This window comes from Aplysia californica, unplaced genomic scaffold (assembly GCF_000002075.1).
Source record: "Aplysia californica isolate F4 #8 unplaced genomic scaffold, AplCal3.0 scaffold01346, whole genome shotgun sequence".
Taxonomy (NCBI): Eukaryota; Metazoa; Mollusca; class Gastropoda; order Aplysiida; family Aplysiidae; genus Aplysia; species Aplysia californica.
Window position 1 is genome coordinate 39,536 of NW_004798616.1, and position 18,062 is coordinate 57,597.

General features: G+C 45.2%; 1 protein-coding gene across 1 annotated transcript in view; it reads right to left on the bottom strand.

The window, feature by feature from the left end:
• The window catches only part of LOC101846400 (FERM, ARHGEF and pleckstrin domain-containing protein 2), a gene marked incomplete at its 5' end in the record, with an annotated part of 70,530 nt that overhangs the window by 27,085 nt on the left and 25,383 nt on the right, over positions 1 to 18,062 (bottom strand). Inside the window, 1 exon segment of the mRNA XM_035973517.1 lies at positions 14,050 to 14,513. Within this exon segment, the coding sequence (XP_035829410.1) occupies positions 14,050 to 14,513 (464 nt within the window).

Consider the following 18,062-nt stretch of genomic DNA (forward strand, 5'->3'; position numbering starts at 1 on the left):
TTCCTTCTATTTCTAGATCAGTTCCTTAGAGCAAACATTTCCCCAACTAAACATCAGTTTGACAATCATTGCAAGCAAATGGATTCAACAAACACGCATTTAGAACAACAAGAATGAATAAACTCTAAATGTAAACATACATCCACGGAGGGGGGTACCAAAAGGTCACAGTTTCAAGATAAGATTTTTCTATTTAAAAAACCCAACAAAACAACAATAACAACAACAAATAAACCAACAAATACGAAAATTTGTCAGAATAGGTACCAACTTGGGTATATCACCAATTCCCAAAAAAGAAGAAAAAGGAATACCAAAAAAACCCAACCCCAAACAACAAACAAACCTAAATATACCTAATTACATCTAAACTTATGAAATCGACGTTAATGACATTTGAAAGAACTACTAATTCATATATATATATATATAAGATTGATAGCAAAGCCAAACAACCAAAGCACAACAGATAACAAAATGAAAATCTACTACATTGCAGACCAATACAAAAATGGCTTGAAAAAAGAGGGCTGGGATTGGGGTTGGGAGGGGGGAGAGGGTGGCAAAAACAGTGTTTGTCAGCCAGCATGCATTCCAAATAAACAAAAACTAAATCGGAAACAATAAAAAAAAAAATTAAAAAAAACTAAACAAAAAGAAAAGTCAACATGACAATGGTGGAGAGGAAAAGCCAAAAGCAACGAGGAGTGAATTACCCAGCACAGGACATGGCCTTTGACCCGCGTGACCACCGTGTGTGTGGCGAGGTACTGAAGAGATCCTGTGTGAGACTCAATGTACAAAGGTTATCTCTGTCCACATCACACACACACACACATACACACAGACACACACACACAAACTTTGTGTGACCGGCATGCGTGCGGTGAGGCACTGAAGAGATTCTGTGTGAGAGTCAATGTACAAGGGTTATCTCTGTCCACATCACACACACACACACACAAAGTTTGGGGATTACTTCCTCCACAAACAATTGGGCCAAGTCCTCCCACAATTGGGCTTAACTCCACCCACAATAAGATAACTCCGCCCACAATTGGGCTTAACGCCGCCTACGGTTGGGTAACCCCGCCTACGGTTGGATAACCCCGCCCACAGTTGACTAACTCCGCCCATATTTGGACAAGCTCCGCCCACATTTGGACAAGCTCCACCCACAATCTAGAACCATAATTAAAGCTAATTAAACGCATCCGTTCTCACACCAGTCATTGATTAATGATAACATAATTGATCGCTTTGAAGCACAAGGGGGCTATCCCGAAAAATGCCTACTTTTGCTGGTCAAGCTTTCTGGAAACCCCCGAAACTTTGGTTAGCCCGATTGTCCTTAAAAGCCACCAATTCAGGGGCGCTTAGATCTTTTCGACTGATGATAGAATAGGACGTATTAGTAAAACAGCTCTGTCCACACAGTTTGGATCATAAGCGGCCATCGTGAAATCTGAGGTGGTACCACAATGGAACAAAGATCGTACATAACAAAATAATTCACTCAACCAAAAACGTGTCCCCGAAAGTCAGCGCATTGCTTCAGTTAGCGCTGCAGTCTTTGTTTTGAAACTCTTTCGTTTCTCCAGAAGAAGAATAGGAATAGCACAGTTTGTTAGTTTCACTTTTATTGCTTTCCACTCAAGTAGAGATCTAGGGTAACTCTGTTCTTAAAGTCCGCACTTTTTCGAAGAGGGAGCTATCGGATTTTGAGTACACTTTTTTAATTGGCTCAAAGAGAGGAGTGAATTATCTTTAGTTTTAGCAGGGATTTCACGGGCCTCGCAACTGCATAAGGTCAAAGAGAGGAGTGAACTCTCTTGTTATGTACGATCTTTGGCTGGGATCATAAGCGGCCATCATGAAATCTGAGGCGATACCAGAGTGGAAGAATCTGTGTACATTACGACAGGTCGCTCGCTCAGCCGCCTCGTGGAATTCCCGGACCCGTACACAGACACATCGATTCATCATAAATGTTTCATCGTGTCTCTGTCGATAGTTTCGGCCTTTAAAAGGAGGCAGGCCTCTTCCCCCCGCCTTGTCAGGACAATCCCAGGTCAAACAGCGAGACACTTCTATTCTATCTCCGCAGTCACATTCGGGTTTTTTATCGAGTAGGCTATATCGTCTCAGCGAAAGGAGCACTAAACTTGAGAAAAATTCGCCTCACACAGAAATCGAACTCAGGTCGTCTGTGCGCGACCGGCGGCGAATCGCATCTAACCACTACACCGCAGACGCTCGTCTCAAACCGAGAGGCAAGAAGAACAAAGTTAACTCAGCAAGAGTGATGTGGCCAACAAGTGTAACGTTTCCCAGGTTTTCACAATCTCTCTATGTCCAGGACTGGCAAATTCTCTGGCTGTCTGCTTTCTTGTCATATTTCCATTTTTTACCTACAGTGAAAACAGTTCATAACAAGGAGTGAGCTTAAGAAGAAGTCACATTTTCAATGTTTAAAAAAAAAATGGAGACAGGACAAGAAAGCACCGAGGTCTCGATGTGGCCAACAAGTGTAACGTCTCCGTGTTTTTTACAATCTCTGGCGAATTAAACTACCATCATCAACATCATCATGAAACCAGTAACCACACACGTGATTACGTAAAAAATCTTCCAAAACGAAGCAGAAAAATAAAAGGGCAGGACGGGGTGGGGTGAGGGTGGGGGAGAGAAAAAATGGCCGACATGAGTACAAGAAATATGTGCAAAGCAAAGGAAGGAAATGTTGCACCTCAAGTGTTTATTCAAAACTTCTAGTATTATTCATTTTTGTTAAACTATTCATATATATTTATATATATTATATATATATATAAATTTCGACAGCTGTATACATAGGTTCACACGAGTGAGTTAAAGAGAGAAAGTTATGAAGAGACAATGGTCACATATTCCAAATGGAGCCCATCAGCCAGACAGACAATAGACAGAATGGACAAATATATTTTATATATATATATATAATGGAGCAGAGAAATTTGATTTGGTCCGACACTAGAGATGAAATGTCAAAGAATTGTCAAAAGAATTTCTCCACGCTGAGAACGAACGAGAAACGGAAACTCAAACGCCGCTGTGTCACGGAGATTAAAAAAACCCTTTGGGATTTAACATTCTTAAAAATTGAAATTAGTACATGTCAGTTTTAAAACAACTTACCAAAGAAAATTCTCCAATTAATGAAGAAGAGCTTTGTCAGACAAACTGTGCCCAAGGGAATCTCGCTTGTTTAGCTTACGTAAGAGTTTTACGGCACTTACAACACAATAAGGTCATACAAGTGCCGAAGATTAGATGCGTTACAAGAGAGTAACACAACAAAACTCGCTTGAACAGTCGCAAACTGCTTGAGAGAGAAACTTTCATTCCAGTCTACAGTCTCAGTTTGGTAAGAATTTCTGCAGCCCTCACAACTGTATAAAGGTCATATTATAAACGCGTTTTGAAAATCTTACAGTAATTCAGAAAAGAAAATACCCTTCATTCCACAGTCTTGCAGTAGTTCAGAGCGGAAATTTCATTCGACAGTCTCACGGCGGTTCAGAAAAGAAACTTCATTCAACAGTTTTACTTTAGTTCAGTTCAGAACAGAAATTTCGATTGACAGTCTTACAGTAATTCAGAACAGAAGTTTCACCTGCCAGTCTTACAGTAATTCACGAGAAATTTCGATCGACAGTCTTACAGTAATTCACAAGAGAAATTTCATCTACCAGTCTTACAATAATTCAGAACGGAAATTTCATCCCAACGTTTGACATGAGAAATGCTGTAGTGAGCGCCATGTGAAAGAAACCAACATTATTATGCATTGTAATGAGCAGTATATTGCACGCACTTGACAGTGAAAAAGAAGAACTGGCTAACATCAACAAATGGCACAAAGAACTCATCAAGACTTCCATGGCAAAAACAACTTGAGAATAATTAGACAAGCTGATAAATAGCCTTAATAAATACCAAAACAAACAGGCAGTTATGATACATTTGGGGCTTTTAAGGACAAGCGGGCTAACCCAGATTTCATGGGTTTCCAGAAATTTTGACCTACGAAAAAGTGGGCAGTGCCCTACCTATAGGAGAAGTTCGGTTTCATTGGAGTGTATTTCTGTTTGTTTATAGAGAAAACGCTCCTTGTCTTTTAAAGAGAAACTGAACAAGGGACAAAAACTTTACCTTCAATTTTCTCAAAACAGCATTTTTCAGTATAGCCCCCTTGTGCTTAAAAGTGACCATTATACACATTTTAATTGTGTGTGTGTGTGTGTGTGTGTGTGTGTGTGTGTGTGTGTGTGTGTGTGTCTGTCTGTCTGTGTGTGTGACACACGAGGACACATAATGGCAGTGATAAGTTCTTTCTTCTCTGTACGTTAGGATGGGAGAAGCAGTGTAAATAATGAAAAATAGTATAGCGAAAAACTTTACTATATGCAAGCCCAGCCCAGGACTATACAGTAGAGGCCATATGGGACAGACAGAAACAGAAAAGACAAGTGTTAACACAGACAAGCTAAAGTGGTACGGGGGGGCGGGCGCCAAAAACTGTACTGGTTGCAAAAATGTACCTCAAGGGCAATAACTGATTTAACAAGGACGATAACTTAACAAGGGTAATAACTTTACAAGAGAAATAACTTAACAAGGGCTGTAACTGAACAGGGGCGATAACTTGACACGGCCATTGTACAATCAATAGAATTCCCAGACCAAAGTACAGCGAACAGAAAATTCCATTGCTATTATTAGATCAACAAAAGGCTTAAAATAATGACCGTTGCTTATGGACATAAAATCCTTGGGACTATTTGACAAAAGGCGGATTAGTCATGTTAGGATAGCATCAGGGGAAATTGAACAAGGGGGAAAAGGAGGTTAGTGAGAGGAAAGCAATGAGGGGCGATATATGGTGGTGAGTTCCACGAAAAATTCCTGAAGTTTTAATTTCAATAATTAGAGTACAAAGAAGTAAGAGCAGCAGTAGTAAAATGTACCCCCCCATCTTAGCCTGGAACCCATCTATTCTCTATTCAATGACTAGACTCATAATACTACCATTACTGAGAGCAACAATTTAAACCGCATTAACTGTCTTTTTTCAAGTTCACAACAATAATATGGGACTACCTGATTTTGTCAGATACCAGGTTTTCACTTCAAGTGGTGGTGCGGTGGTGGGTGACCAGTGGATTTTTTAGTTTCAGTAGAGTTTTTACGGCACTCGCAACTGCATAAAGTCATAATAATATGAGTGCAAAGTGACTAGTGGATGGTTAAGGCAACATGGGAGATCAATGAAAGAGAAAGTGTGAGTGTGTGTGTGTGTGTGTGTGTGTGTGTGTGTGTGTGTGTATGTGGGTGGACAGTGTGATCGGTTTTCATCACGTTTAAAATTGCTGATCAAAGTTAAAGTGGACATGAATGATATGCTATATACACACAGGCAAAGTCAAGACGAAATGATATCTTGGCACAAAGGGGGAAACTACTTTTGTTTTTCAGAAAAATAATTTTGTGTGTGCAACCTTTTAGTTTAGTGAAAACATTTGTTTTGGGTTTGTTTTTGTTCTTTTCTTCTATTACAACAAAAAGTTGGCAAGAACATCAACACACGCTCACTTCTGTCGTCCGTCACACGTGTTTGTGCTACTGCTAATACTTCAAGTGGTAAAGCTACTAATACTTTAGGCCACACAAGTTAAAGCTTTCAGTTCCAACGCAGTTCAAGAACAAACCAGAGGGAAAACTAAACAAAACAACTATTGGCTGTGGAGTCTGATATAGCGCTGCTCAGCACAGAGCCACTATGTTTGCCATGTCCCTTACCAGAAAAAGAAAACTAATAAATAAACAACACCCCCCCCCCCCCCATCTCCCCGCTGCCCATAATCCATAAAACTGACCAAGAAGCCTGCCTGCCCTCCACAGACAAACAACACAACAAGAAATATCCAAGATCTGGCCAACTAGTTTAAAAGGGGATTAAATTATTGGGTAGAGGAAATATGTTGAATGTTATACGTGGGGGGGGTGTCTCTTTGTTTTTTTTTTTTACCCTTCCCCTTATAGAATACGCTCTTTTCCCACTTTCCACATTTCCCCGCCCCCCCCACACTTGCGTAGTACCTGGGTATATAACCACACACACACACACACACACACACACACACACACACACACACGGGAACTGTACAAACTATTGTCTGCAAAACTTAAACTTTAGAGCAGACTCAAGCTTTTAGAGTGACTTTTATGACTGAACCACAACAGCAATCTGGAAGTGAAAACAATCTTCGGTAAAAGTTGATTTTGACTTCCCATTCTTAAAACAAGAAATAAAAGCACTGTTTCGCGCTTATTATTGTTACAGCAACTAGCATGTGACCTCCAATAAGAGTGGAGGTCAAAGGTAGAATAGCAAGTCAAGTAAGCTCCAAGTGTAGGGCTCAAGTTTACCTTTACCACCCCATCTCTTACCATTAAGAAGAAAAAAAAAACGCCTCTTTTTTTGTTAGAGATGCATATATTCTGGCTTAAAATGAAAATTTTTCAAAATTTCGAAACGACCACAGCATGTTACTTTAAACATTCACTTTTCCCTCCAATTCTAGGACAAACAAGTCTACAGGTAGGAATAGAACTACAGATATCCACATATGGTGATAAGGAGTACCACGGAAAAATTCAGAAAGTTCTACTAAAAGTAAAAAGAAGTAGTAAAGTGTAAGCCAGTCAAAATGCAAAAAACATTGGAAGTTAAACATTGAACATCGGCTCGGTAGAAATAAAAAAAACAGACATTAACTCTAAACTACGAAACTTTTGTTTGAAAAAGAATATCCATAATAGTTCATCTTGGGGAGCTTTCACGACGGAGATATACACTTATAGGTTCATAATCATAAATATCCAGACCAAATCTGTAAAAAAATCTCTCTAAGGCATGATGACATCAAGAGGAAGAACAAAAAGAACCACAAACCAGTAAGTAGTAGTCAAGAATTATTGTCAACACATTAGCAAGAAGCAGGGCTGGTGGAGTGGGGGGGGGAGAGGAGAAAAAGTCACCACACGAAGAAAGTCACAGAACTGGCAGTAGCATCGGCCATCTTAGCTGAAATAGGGAAAGGGGAAGGTAACCACAACATTAGCCCTAACGGCAAAACACAGCTCAGCTGGTCTGCAAAAAGGGGGGGGGGAAAGCGTAAGAAGAAGCCATGAATTTAAAAATGGCAGCGGGGATCCATAAAAAAGAGCACAAAACAAAAAGTGAAGGTAGACGAACAAACAAACAAACAAACAAAAAGTGAAGGTAGACAAACAAAGAAAAAGATGAGCTAGCTATATCTACCATATATGTACAAAATACAAAAGTAGTGCACATGACTGTCCGTAAAAAGGAGATAGCAAAAAGAGATTTTAGTCAACAGCTTCCCCCTGAACACAGTATGAAGCAGCAGAAAGGATGAAAAGGTACATTTGGTCGCTTTTAAAGGACAAGCGGGCTAACCCAGATTTCACGGCGTTTTCAGAAATCTTGATCTACACAAAAAGTTTAGTGGGCATTGGTCTACCTATAGGAGAAGTTTGGTTTCTTTGGTGTGTATATTTTTGTTTGGTTATAGAGAAAGTTCTCCTTGTCTTTTAAAGAAACTTAACAAGGGGCAAAACATTACATTCGATTTTCTCAAAACCACCATTTTTCGGGATAGCCCCCTTGTGCTTCAAAGTGACCATATTATACGCAAATGTGTGAAAATTGACGTCGCTGACGAGACAGCATTCATTCACATCACAGTCACGGCACAGACAGCTCGTATGTTTTCCCACCACAACAACCCTCTCCCTGAACAACACACCACCGTCCATCTACACACCGTTTCAACACTCACCGACAAACTAAACATAAAAAAAAAAAAAATCAAATAAAACTAGATTTCTAGTCCATCAATACAGACAGGAACACTTCCCCACTCTGAGCCGGATCCTAATCCCAAGTTTTCAAAGCCGGCATAATTATTTCTACGTGGACACAAATCAAGTAGTTGGAGTCATTGACCATCTGCCTCAAACCCTTTTTTTCTCGACTTTCGTTTTAGTCAGAGTTTTACCGCACTTGCAACACATATCGGTCATAGAAGCGCCGAAGATTAGAAGGTGTTACTACTACTTTACTTTACTTTACTTTTCCGATCCAGAGGCCATTTGGGTTCTAGCCCTTCGGTCTGTCGATATGGCAAAGAATTGACAGGTTTTAATCAGCTGTGTTACTACTACAAGACTTACATTTTTTTGACAACTGAAGAAAACAAAAGCTGAAGCCTCTCTCTCTCATACACTCACACACACACATACACCCACCAACACACCCACACACACACCCAAGCCTTTGAGGCAGGTGCGTTGTACAGTATAGTACAGACAGCGAGAAAACTACGAGGACACCACCACTGCCCACAACTTTGGAATACACAGGGGAGTAATCAATCAAAGGCATAAGACTTCATGCCGGAGGCATAGACATACAATCTTTTTTCTCTTCGCAAAAAAAATAATTTAAGTGGCATCAGACTACAAATATTACGTCTGCTGAGAGTCGCGCAAGTTGCCTGTAGAGAGATTGGATCTATCTTTTGCACATAATTATTATGACTAGTTGAAAAAACAAAAACCCCCACAAAATTCATCCCTACATCGAGAGAAAGGTTTGTTGTTTTTGACGACAAAACTCATGAGGAAGTGAACAGTAGTATATGAGGGGTGAGTGTAGTTTTGAAAATTGGCTGACAAACACATACATAAGTAAGGTTAGTAGATTTGACAAGGGTCATTTCCATTCCAATCAAAACAGATAAATGATAAATAATTTTATATTTTGTACATATTTGGGACAGATTCTCCGTACATGAGGGCCATAAATAACCATGTTCACAATTTAATTTACTCACCGCATCCAAGAGTCTCACACATCACAGGAACAACCATTTCTTTTTCACAAATCTCCGGGAAAATGGAAAGGATGAATGAATCACTTTGGGAGCCGTACGCTTTGGCTTGAATGTAAAAGGTAACAAGAACAGTGAAGATGGGAGAGAGAGAGAGAGAGACGAGAGAGAGATAGAGAGAGCGAGAGAGAGATAGAAAGAGAGAGAGAGAGCAAGAGAGAGAGCAAGAGAGAGAGGGAGAGAGGGAGAGAGAGAGAGAGAGAGAGAGAAAGGGGGAGACCGAGAGAAAAGAGCATCGGCATAATAGCGGGCAACAGGCGGAACAGTCAACGTCAACTGTTGGGAGGATGCTGCTGCAGCGGTTTGACGTCGGACGACGATGATGAAGACGATGATGATGGCGATGACGACTTCTGCCTGGTTCTCTCAAAGTGCTTCCCTTTGCCCATCTGCGGCTGTCGGATCGGCATCTGTTTGGGGGGCACGGGCGGGCCTACCTTAGGCTTGGGGTGGAGGGGGGGAGGTCCGGGATGGCTTTTGTGGACGATGTGGGGCCGGGGCGGCTGTTGACCACTGCCCTGTGGCGACGACGACGGGTGGTGGGGGTGAGGGGGCGGCTGTCTGCCATCCACCGACGTGCGCTGTTGCTGTTGTTGTCTCCCCTGGTGGGAGTGGACCAGCTTAGCCACACTCACCCGGCCTCTGACCGCCATTGGTCCTTCATCGGAAGATGAACCCTGGCCTTCAGCAGCAGCAGCGGCAGTCGGAGTTTTGGCGAAGGTGGAAGAGGAGCTGGCCTGAGCCATCGAAACGCTATCCTTCTCCGACACGCCGACCGACATGCGGCGGATGTCCAGATTTGCCTGCTCCTCATCGAAGTCGCTCTCGCTCTCACTGGTGGTGACTTGCATGTCCCCGACCAAGTCTCCGCTCTCCAAGGCTGCCAACGGGTCGCTGCTAGGTCGCTTGTGCTGTGACCTTGAGGGGCCGACCTTTCTGCCACCACTGCTTAGAGAAGCAGCCACAGAGCTGTGAGCTCCGGGAAACTTCCGCGGGTAGCTGTCCAACCCTTCGCAACTCGGGAACTTAATGTCCGGCAAGGGGAGGTCACTCTCGCAGGAGACCAGCATCTCTTCGGGAATGTCCAAGATCGGTGGTGGCGGCGGGAAGTTGGGCTCGTCGTCTTCATCGTCCGCCTCTCCCTCATCGTCGAAGTTGTCGTCAATTCCGAGCATGCTGAGCCGCTCCAGTGGTTCCAGCGGAGAGCTGTCGGCATGATGTCCGTAACCCTGTAGAGGAAATCTCCGATCGCCAAAACTGCCTCCGCTCCCACCCATCGCCCCGAGTCCTTCCAAAGACTCCAAGGGAGAGGACTCATGGTCCTGACTCCGCCCTCCTTCACTCAACCCTCCGACCCCGGAATCCAAAGTCCCCTCTTTGGATGGGAGCGTCAAGCCTTTCGCCGCCGCGTACTGGAAGTAGACTTGCTTGGAGGAGTTCTCCGCCTCACCACCGCCGTCGCTCTGCTCCGAGGATGACATCGACTCGCCGGAGTAGGTCATGTCGCTCTCTGAGTTCTGCTGTCGCAGGTTCTCCAGCGTCTCCAGGATGTTCCCAGAATCCACGGGCGTGGCCGCGTCGCCGAAGAGCGTGGGGTCGTACTCATCCACCGGGCTCCTCTGTGCAGTCATGCTGAGGTCGCTGTGGTAGCTGTGCTGGATGTCGCTGTCCTCGTGCCAGCTCACGCGCTTGGGCTCCCTCGGTTTGTCCGGGTCCTCGTTGGTGCGTTTCTTCAGCGCGCTTTTCTCCACAACACCTTCCGTCATGATCACAAGGTAGTCAGACGCTTCTGTGGGTTCGCTCACGCTGTGCAGTGACCAGCGGTTCATATTCTGCATGTCTCCGGCCATCTCCTCCGCGCGAACCACCACCTCTTCTCCTGAGTCGGGCGGTCGGAAGGTGGAGAACTTGAGTGTGCTCGTTGACTCTGTTCCGTCGCGCTGTGTCGGCGGTGGGCTATCGTTGTCGCTGTAAAATAACGCAGCGGCCGGGGAAGGGAGATCAATGAGGAACTGGTTGTTTGTCTCCATGCTGGACGAACTCGGAGATTTTCCATTTTGGGAGGCTGTTTTTTCTGCAGCCTGCTGTTGAGCCGGGTGAGATGTTTGAGAAGGTTTGGGTGCCACGACAGGAGGGGGCGTGGGGAACGATGGAGACTGCGGTTTTCCGAAAGTGTTCAAGGGGAGGTCACTGGTTTCTTCTGCAGGCTGGTTCGGCTTGAGGGGGAGGGACTTGGGGACGTCCTTCGGTGTTGAAGAAGAGGGCGGCGGTGGCGGGGAGAACGCAGAATCAGCAGTTGTTGACGGGGAGGAGGGGTCTTTGCTGTGGCACGGCTGGGGCTTGGAAACTTCGAAATACTGGTGCTGGGAGGAGGGCTCTTTACTGGGGGCAGACTGGAGGGGTTCTAGAACCATGTCAGAGACATTTTCTGACGATGTGGAAGGGGAAGCGGAACCCTGTGGCCTCGACGTGGGCACTGAACAGTCCGGTGACTCGTCTGACGTAGAGGTACGGACTGGTATACTCTGCTGGAACTTCCTCCCTCCCGGGACTTTAGGGCTGTAAAACTGAACATCATCCAAAGCCGTCGAGTCGTTGGTGGTGCTGTGTTTGGACAGCGCATCTTTACTTTCTTTCTTTTCTACCACACTGGCAGAAGACTCTGATGTACTCGCAGCCTCCTGGCCGTTGCTGGATCTGTTTGTAACTTCTGAGTCGGGACCGACCTCTGAGGTGTGACCAGGAGCTGTGGATGTCTCCTCCTGTTTCTCTTCTTCCTTCTTCGACTCCGACTGACTCGCTTCTGGTCTGCTGGCTTCTTGTCTCACTTCTTGTCTCGTTTCTGTCTCTCTGTTGTCCCCTTCTGCTTCAGCTTTCTCTGCTGGCTCTCCGGCTGCTTCAGACTCAGGCAACTTGGCGGGGGTCTCACTCCGGGGACTCATGAAGATCCCAGCGTCTGCCGAGGGGCTGGTTGTGTCATCCACCGATGAGTAGCTGGTGCGGGACGGCAGCTTGTGCACACTGACAAACTCCAGCCGCCGGTTCAGGGGCGGGCTACGCTCCAGTGACGAGCCCTTGCTCCGACCTGTGCTGCCCACGCCTGCACCAGCAGCCCCCGGTGTCGAGGCCGGACTCGCTGACCGACTGTTGCTGCGACTCTGCGGGCTCATACTTCTGCAGTCACTTCGTAGTTTCTCTATCACCTCCGACGACGGACTGTTTTGTCTGGCAGGTCGAGGGGTCGCAGACGCTCCGGTGGTGGCACGTTTGTTCTCCGAACAACTCTGCTGCTTCTGCTTCTTCGTCTTGTCTGTCTCAGAGACTTTGAACAAAGCCGTCTCCTCCTTCTGTCCATCCAGCCTACGGTGAAGGATGTAGGGTATGTCTTCGATCAGGTCTGTCCCCGCCGACAGTTTCCTCGACGCTGGATCGCCCTCGGCCGACCGCCTCTCAGGCAGACCCGCCCCCACCAGCTGCCCGTTTCCCATCATCTTCTTGGCTTCTGGTGCCGACTTCTTCCCTTTGGGAGGCTTCGAATCCTTTTTATGAGACTTCTTCCCCACGGCACCCTTCCCGCTGCTGCTCTTACCTCCCTTGTCACACACATCGGCGGCTGACGCAGCGCTCTCCAGTGTGGGAGGAGAGGAAGACGAGGGAGTTACCGGCGTCGCCCGACCGTCCCTCCTCTCAGGAAGCACAGTGACGGGACTAGCCGTGCTACTGCTACCACTACACCTGTCGGGTGTGAGGTCAACAGGGGGGCTACTTCTACTGGAGTCTAGGGAGGGGGGGAGTTTGGAGGAAGAGGAAGAAGAAGAGGCTAGCCTCACCTGGTGTTGCTGCTGGTGGTGTCGGCTGAAGGCCGTGGCGGTGACACACGAGCTAGGGCTGGCATCCAGGCTGCGCTTCATCTCTTCCTCGCTGTACTGCGGGCTCAGGGGGGGAGGGGGGGACGGGAACGGGGGGGACAACTCTGCCACTTCCTTCTCACTGCCGCCCGCTGACCGCACCCTCGGCAACATCATCGTCGTTTTCTGCTGCTGCTGAATACTATCGGAGGATCTTACCTTTGCTGTTGTTGCTGCTGCTGCTGCTGTTGTTGTTGTTGTTGAAGCATCATGGTGAGATATCATGCCATCAGAAACATTCAACTCAGAACTGAAATTTGGAGGTTTTGAACTAGCAGTGTTACTACTACTACCACTACTACTACTAGGACTACAACTACCCAAAACTTGGCTATGACTAACATTTGACTTGACCTTAGCAGGCTGAACGGGATGGGGGGATTTCTCGCTACAAACGTCATTTGCATTTTGACTGGCTGACGAACTAACACTGAGAGGAAGGTGAGACGAAGGGGAGGAAGAGGAAGATGAACGGAGAGAGGAGGTCACCGCTATGGAGGAAGTTGTTGTAGTAACTGTGTGGGGAAGGAAGGAGGGGGAGGGGGAGGAGGAAGAGGGTGACTGCAGAGACGGGTGTGGAGGGGGGGCAGGGGGCGGGGGTGAGGGAAGAGACTTGTGTTGAGAGAGGAGCTGGACAGAGCTGGTAACTGCCGAGCTCGGGGACACAGCGGCTGGTGGTGGGGCTGACGTCGAGCCAGCGCTGGTCAACCGAAGGTCCAGGTTATCACGAGGGGCCGTGGCGGCGTGGTGTTGTTGTTGTTGGTGGTGGTTGCTGTCAACACTGACAACAGCGCTACCAACACCACAAGATACCGACGGTGACAGCGGTACACCTTCACCACTACCACCACCAGCCTCCCGATTGGAGCTACAAGCGACAACCGAAGCATCGGTCCCCCTTCCTACCACGCTCGTTTTAGCATCATCGGATTTCGAAATTTCAGAGGGGGTTGCAGCGCGGTTTCTCGTCGCCGCCGCTTTGTCCCTGCGAGAGAGGCTGTCCTCGGGGGAGGTAAGTCCTCCTTCTCCTGACAACTCTGGGGAGCCCACCTCAGAATACAGACCAACATAGCGGACAGGAGAGCTCGATTCAGGGGAGAGAAGAGAGTGATGGTGGGCACCTTTCGTTTCCGAGGCCACGTGAGCCATGGCGTTGTTTCGGCCTCCTCCTCGGTCGTCCGTCGTGTCCATGTCCTTGACCTCTGCGGCGTGGCGGTGGTCGTCCTCGTTGTTGTCCTCCTCATCCTCGTCCGTCATGCCCTCGGTGCGCGCGTTCACAGCCTCGATCACATCCTGGTCGATGCTCAGCCCGTGCTCCAACCGCGGAGAGTTGAGCGACCTTGACCCTGACATGGAGCTGTCGCTGTGGACGTCCACCGACTCGACCCGCACCGCACCCTGCGGTGTGCCCGAGGCATCTCGTGAGCCCGCCAAAGCCGTGTGGTTACTGTCCAGGATGTGGGAGCCACTCGATCTTGACCCCGAGCTGGTGTGAAGGTCGGCGGAGGAAGAGTGCATGCCCGGCTTGGAGGAGATCTTCGGTGTGACGCTGGTGCTGCGACTAGAGATACGGCCACTCGTAGACCTGGGAACACACAAACAGACAGGGTTGGAAAAACAGACGTCTTGGAGGGTTTTTTGTTTTGTTTTTGTTTTGTTTGCTGGGGTGTCTTTTTTTTCCAACCACATACTTTTTTCAAAAAAAGTTTTAGGAAGGTCTTACGGCGCTCGCAACTGCGTAAGGTCATATGAGTGCCATTATATACATGGTTGAAAAAAAAGAGACGCTTGTGTTTTTTTTTTGTTTTGTTTGTTTGGTTGTTGGGGTTTTTTTTTTTAGCTAGAGAAACGTATCTACGTAAGGCCACTCCTAAACCTGAAAGCAAACATACGTACAGTTATAAAAGAGCATCATTGTTCATTTGTTAGTTTAGTCAGAGTTTTATGGCAGTTGCAACACAATAAGGTCATATAAGTGCCGAAGATTAAGAGGTGTTACAAAATAGTAACAAACACGAAAAAGAAGGAGCAGAGATAAGGAAGACAGATGTTTGATAGGAAGGAAGAAGCAAACCAACCACACCAGAGCACATGCCAACCACCCACAGTGCTGAGAAAAAAGTTTGACAGAAAACAACAGAGGGAAAGAAATGAAGTAGAACCTAGCACCTCCAACCACCCACCAACAACTTGAGTTTACAGAGTAAAAGACACATCTAGGACACTACAGCTAGACATAATTTACAACCGGATCATGCAACTGGGAAAAGGAAACGAACAAGAAGTCTGCATGCAAAAATTCAACAGCTGTCTGGTTTCAGGGAAAAAAAATAATCATGACAGTCAGACAGTCAAGAAAGAAAGTTTAGTTTCAGTAAGAGTTTTACTTGCAATACAATAAGGTCATATAAGTGCCGAAGATTAGAGGTGTGACAAGAGAGTAACAAAAACAAAAAGGAATAAGGACGATAGATGCTTGATAGGAAAGAAGGAGCAAACCAAACCAGAGCACCTGCCAGCCATCTACAAGAAAGAAAGACAGAAACAAGAGAGGGGATAAAAAAAAAGAAACAGGAACTACCACTGGAGCCTTTTTAGCACCTGGTAGCATTGGACATTGGACATGCAGTAAACAACATTTTTTAAACAATTTATTCAAAAACGTACAAAGAAAATCTCACCAACTATAAACAATACTTTCAAATACAAAAGAAGTGTTCCAATATGAAAAAGAAATGGTGAAATGGTATAGGGTTAACACCACTACTAACAATACTAGGTTATTTAAGAGGCGGTACCTCCCAGTTTAACGTCCAACTCCAAAAGGAACAGGCCAAATGGGAAATTCGCCAAGAAAGTGTGTTTCCCAAGGACACAACGTCGGACTGAGCTGAGGCTCGAACCCTCGAACCCGCAATCTCATGATTACAGGTCCCGTAGCCTAACCAGCAGGCCACTGACACCAGACTTGGCTTGTTTCACTAGACTTGCTTTTTCAAAAATATTGTTTTCCCCTTCATTGATTTCACAGGGATATTTATTTTACAGGTACTGTTGTAAACAGTAAAAGGAATTTTCTAAAAATGAGAGCATAGTCCATTATCTAAAGATGTACATTAAGATTTTCTAAAGATACAAATTAAGTCCATTTATTTTCAAAAAATGAAAGTTGAGTAATTTTTTAAAAGATGTAAGTTGGATCCATTTTCAAAACAAGAAAATAAAGTCCATTTTGTTAACATGCAAGTAAAGATTTTCTAAAGATATAAGTTAAGTCCATTTTGTAAACATGTAAATTAAAATTTTCTAAAGATGTAAACTAAATCTACTTTCTAAAAATGTGTAATTCACTTATCCAGTTTTTTACGTGACCACTTCAGCTTCCATACGGGTGCTATCAATGTACTAGATACAACAACAGTGTGAAGAGAACATGCGGGGTTACCAACACTACAACCATGTGCCCCCCCTCCTCTACATGAACATGCTGAATTTTACGGCACTTGCAACACAATAAGGTCATATAAATGCCAAAGATTAGAGGTGTTACAAGAGAGTAACAAACACAAAAAAAGGAGGGGAGATAGTGACGATAGATATTTGAAAGGAAAGAAGAAGCAAACCACACCATAGCACCCGCCCACCACCCACATGCAGAGTACGTACAGGCAGTGGGATTCAATACATCAGACAAAAACACATACACATTCTTTTCTCTCATTCCTGTCCACAAGGTGTGTGATAGAAAAGACAATACCCCGACAAAATGAATCACATACGAGAGAGGACATGAAAACACAAAAAGAGGAAGTCGTCATCTTCAACTTTTTACATCCTATTACAAAATTACAATTTTATCCGTAACATGCCCAGATTGACACACTTTAGAACATTTAGACCGAGACACTTGACAAAAATCCTCCCCATTACAGGAACCGAACTCCATTCTCCAATATGCAACAGTGAAGCACCTAACAGCTACACCACTGACGCTAGTCAAAAGAACCCTGAATAATCCTCCCACAGAGAACACTACCAGCTAAACAAGTTGTTTACACCATTCAACACAACTCAACAACAGGACCATCATCGCTACTTCACATTCCTCTGGTGATAAAGAACCAATCCGGGCTACAGATAAACTTTCCCCTTTTGTCATTCATCCCTGCCCTCCTCACCCTGGATGGGGCACAGGCCACAAACAAACACTTTCCACCTTTCCTCATCCTATACCCCTTTTGTATTTAAAAAAGAAATTGATAGCAGAATTCTGATTATGAAATCTGAACTGAGTTATCTCAGTTGAGCTAAAAATTTTCTTTTTTGTCCTACTGTTAGCGTTTTCTGCTCCCATGGTACATAATCCATCAAATCGTCATCATTCAGTCTGCATGGTGTGAGGGAAACAACGTCCCCATAGAAAGACTGAGATACTCAATAAAATGACTGAGATACTCAATAGAAAAGACTGAGATACTCAATAGAAAGACTGAGATACTCAATAGAAAGACTGAGATGCTCAATAGAAAAGACTGAGATACTCAATAGAAAGACTGAGATACTCAATGGAAAGACTGAGATACTCAATACAAACGACTCCCCCGCAAGGGAATCGAACCCAGGTCTGCTGACCCAGTGGAATACGACGTCACAACTAACATCACAAATACACATTTCCACACCCCCAAAGCATTACTATTAATAACAACAACACAGCAACATATCAGGACCACAATATAAGAATCAACATACATGAGTTTCTTCACTCTTCCCAAAGCCATACTATTTGTAGCAAAAATACAACAAGCATATTCGTGATTTCCATCAGGGTAAACCCCCCCCCCCAACCGTGTAAAAAGCCAAACGTTTATAGCAGCAACACAAAAAGCATTATCCATGATAGCCTTCCAACCACTTCCAAAGTGATACTATTTATCTATAGCAACATAACAGGTAGGATATTCATGACTTCCTTCGTCTTGTTACTATTTATAGCGACATTACAATTAGCAATACAATAGTGATTATATTCCCCTCGGCAGATGCATAGGTCTTCATCAAATTGGACAAACGGTAATTATCATCATTATTATTTTTTATTTCTCCCATTTGACCTCCCCCCCCCCCCCCCCCC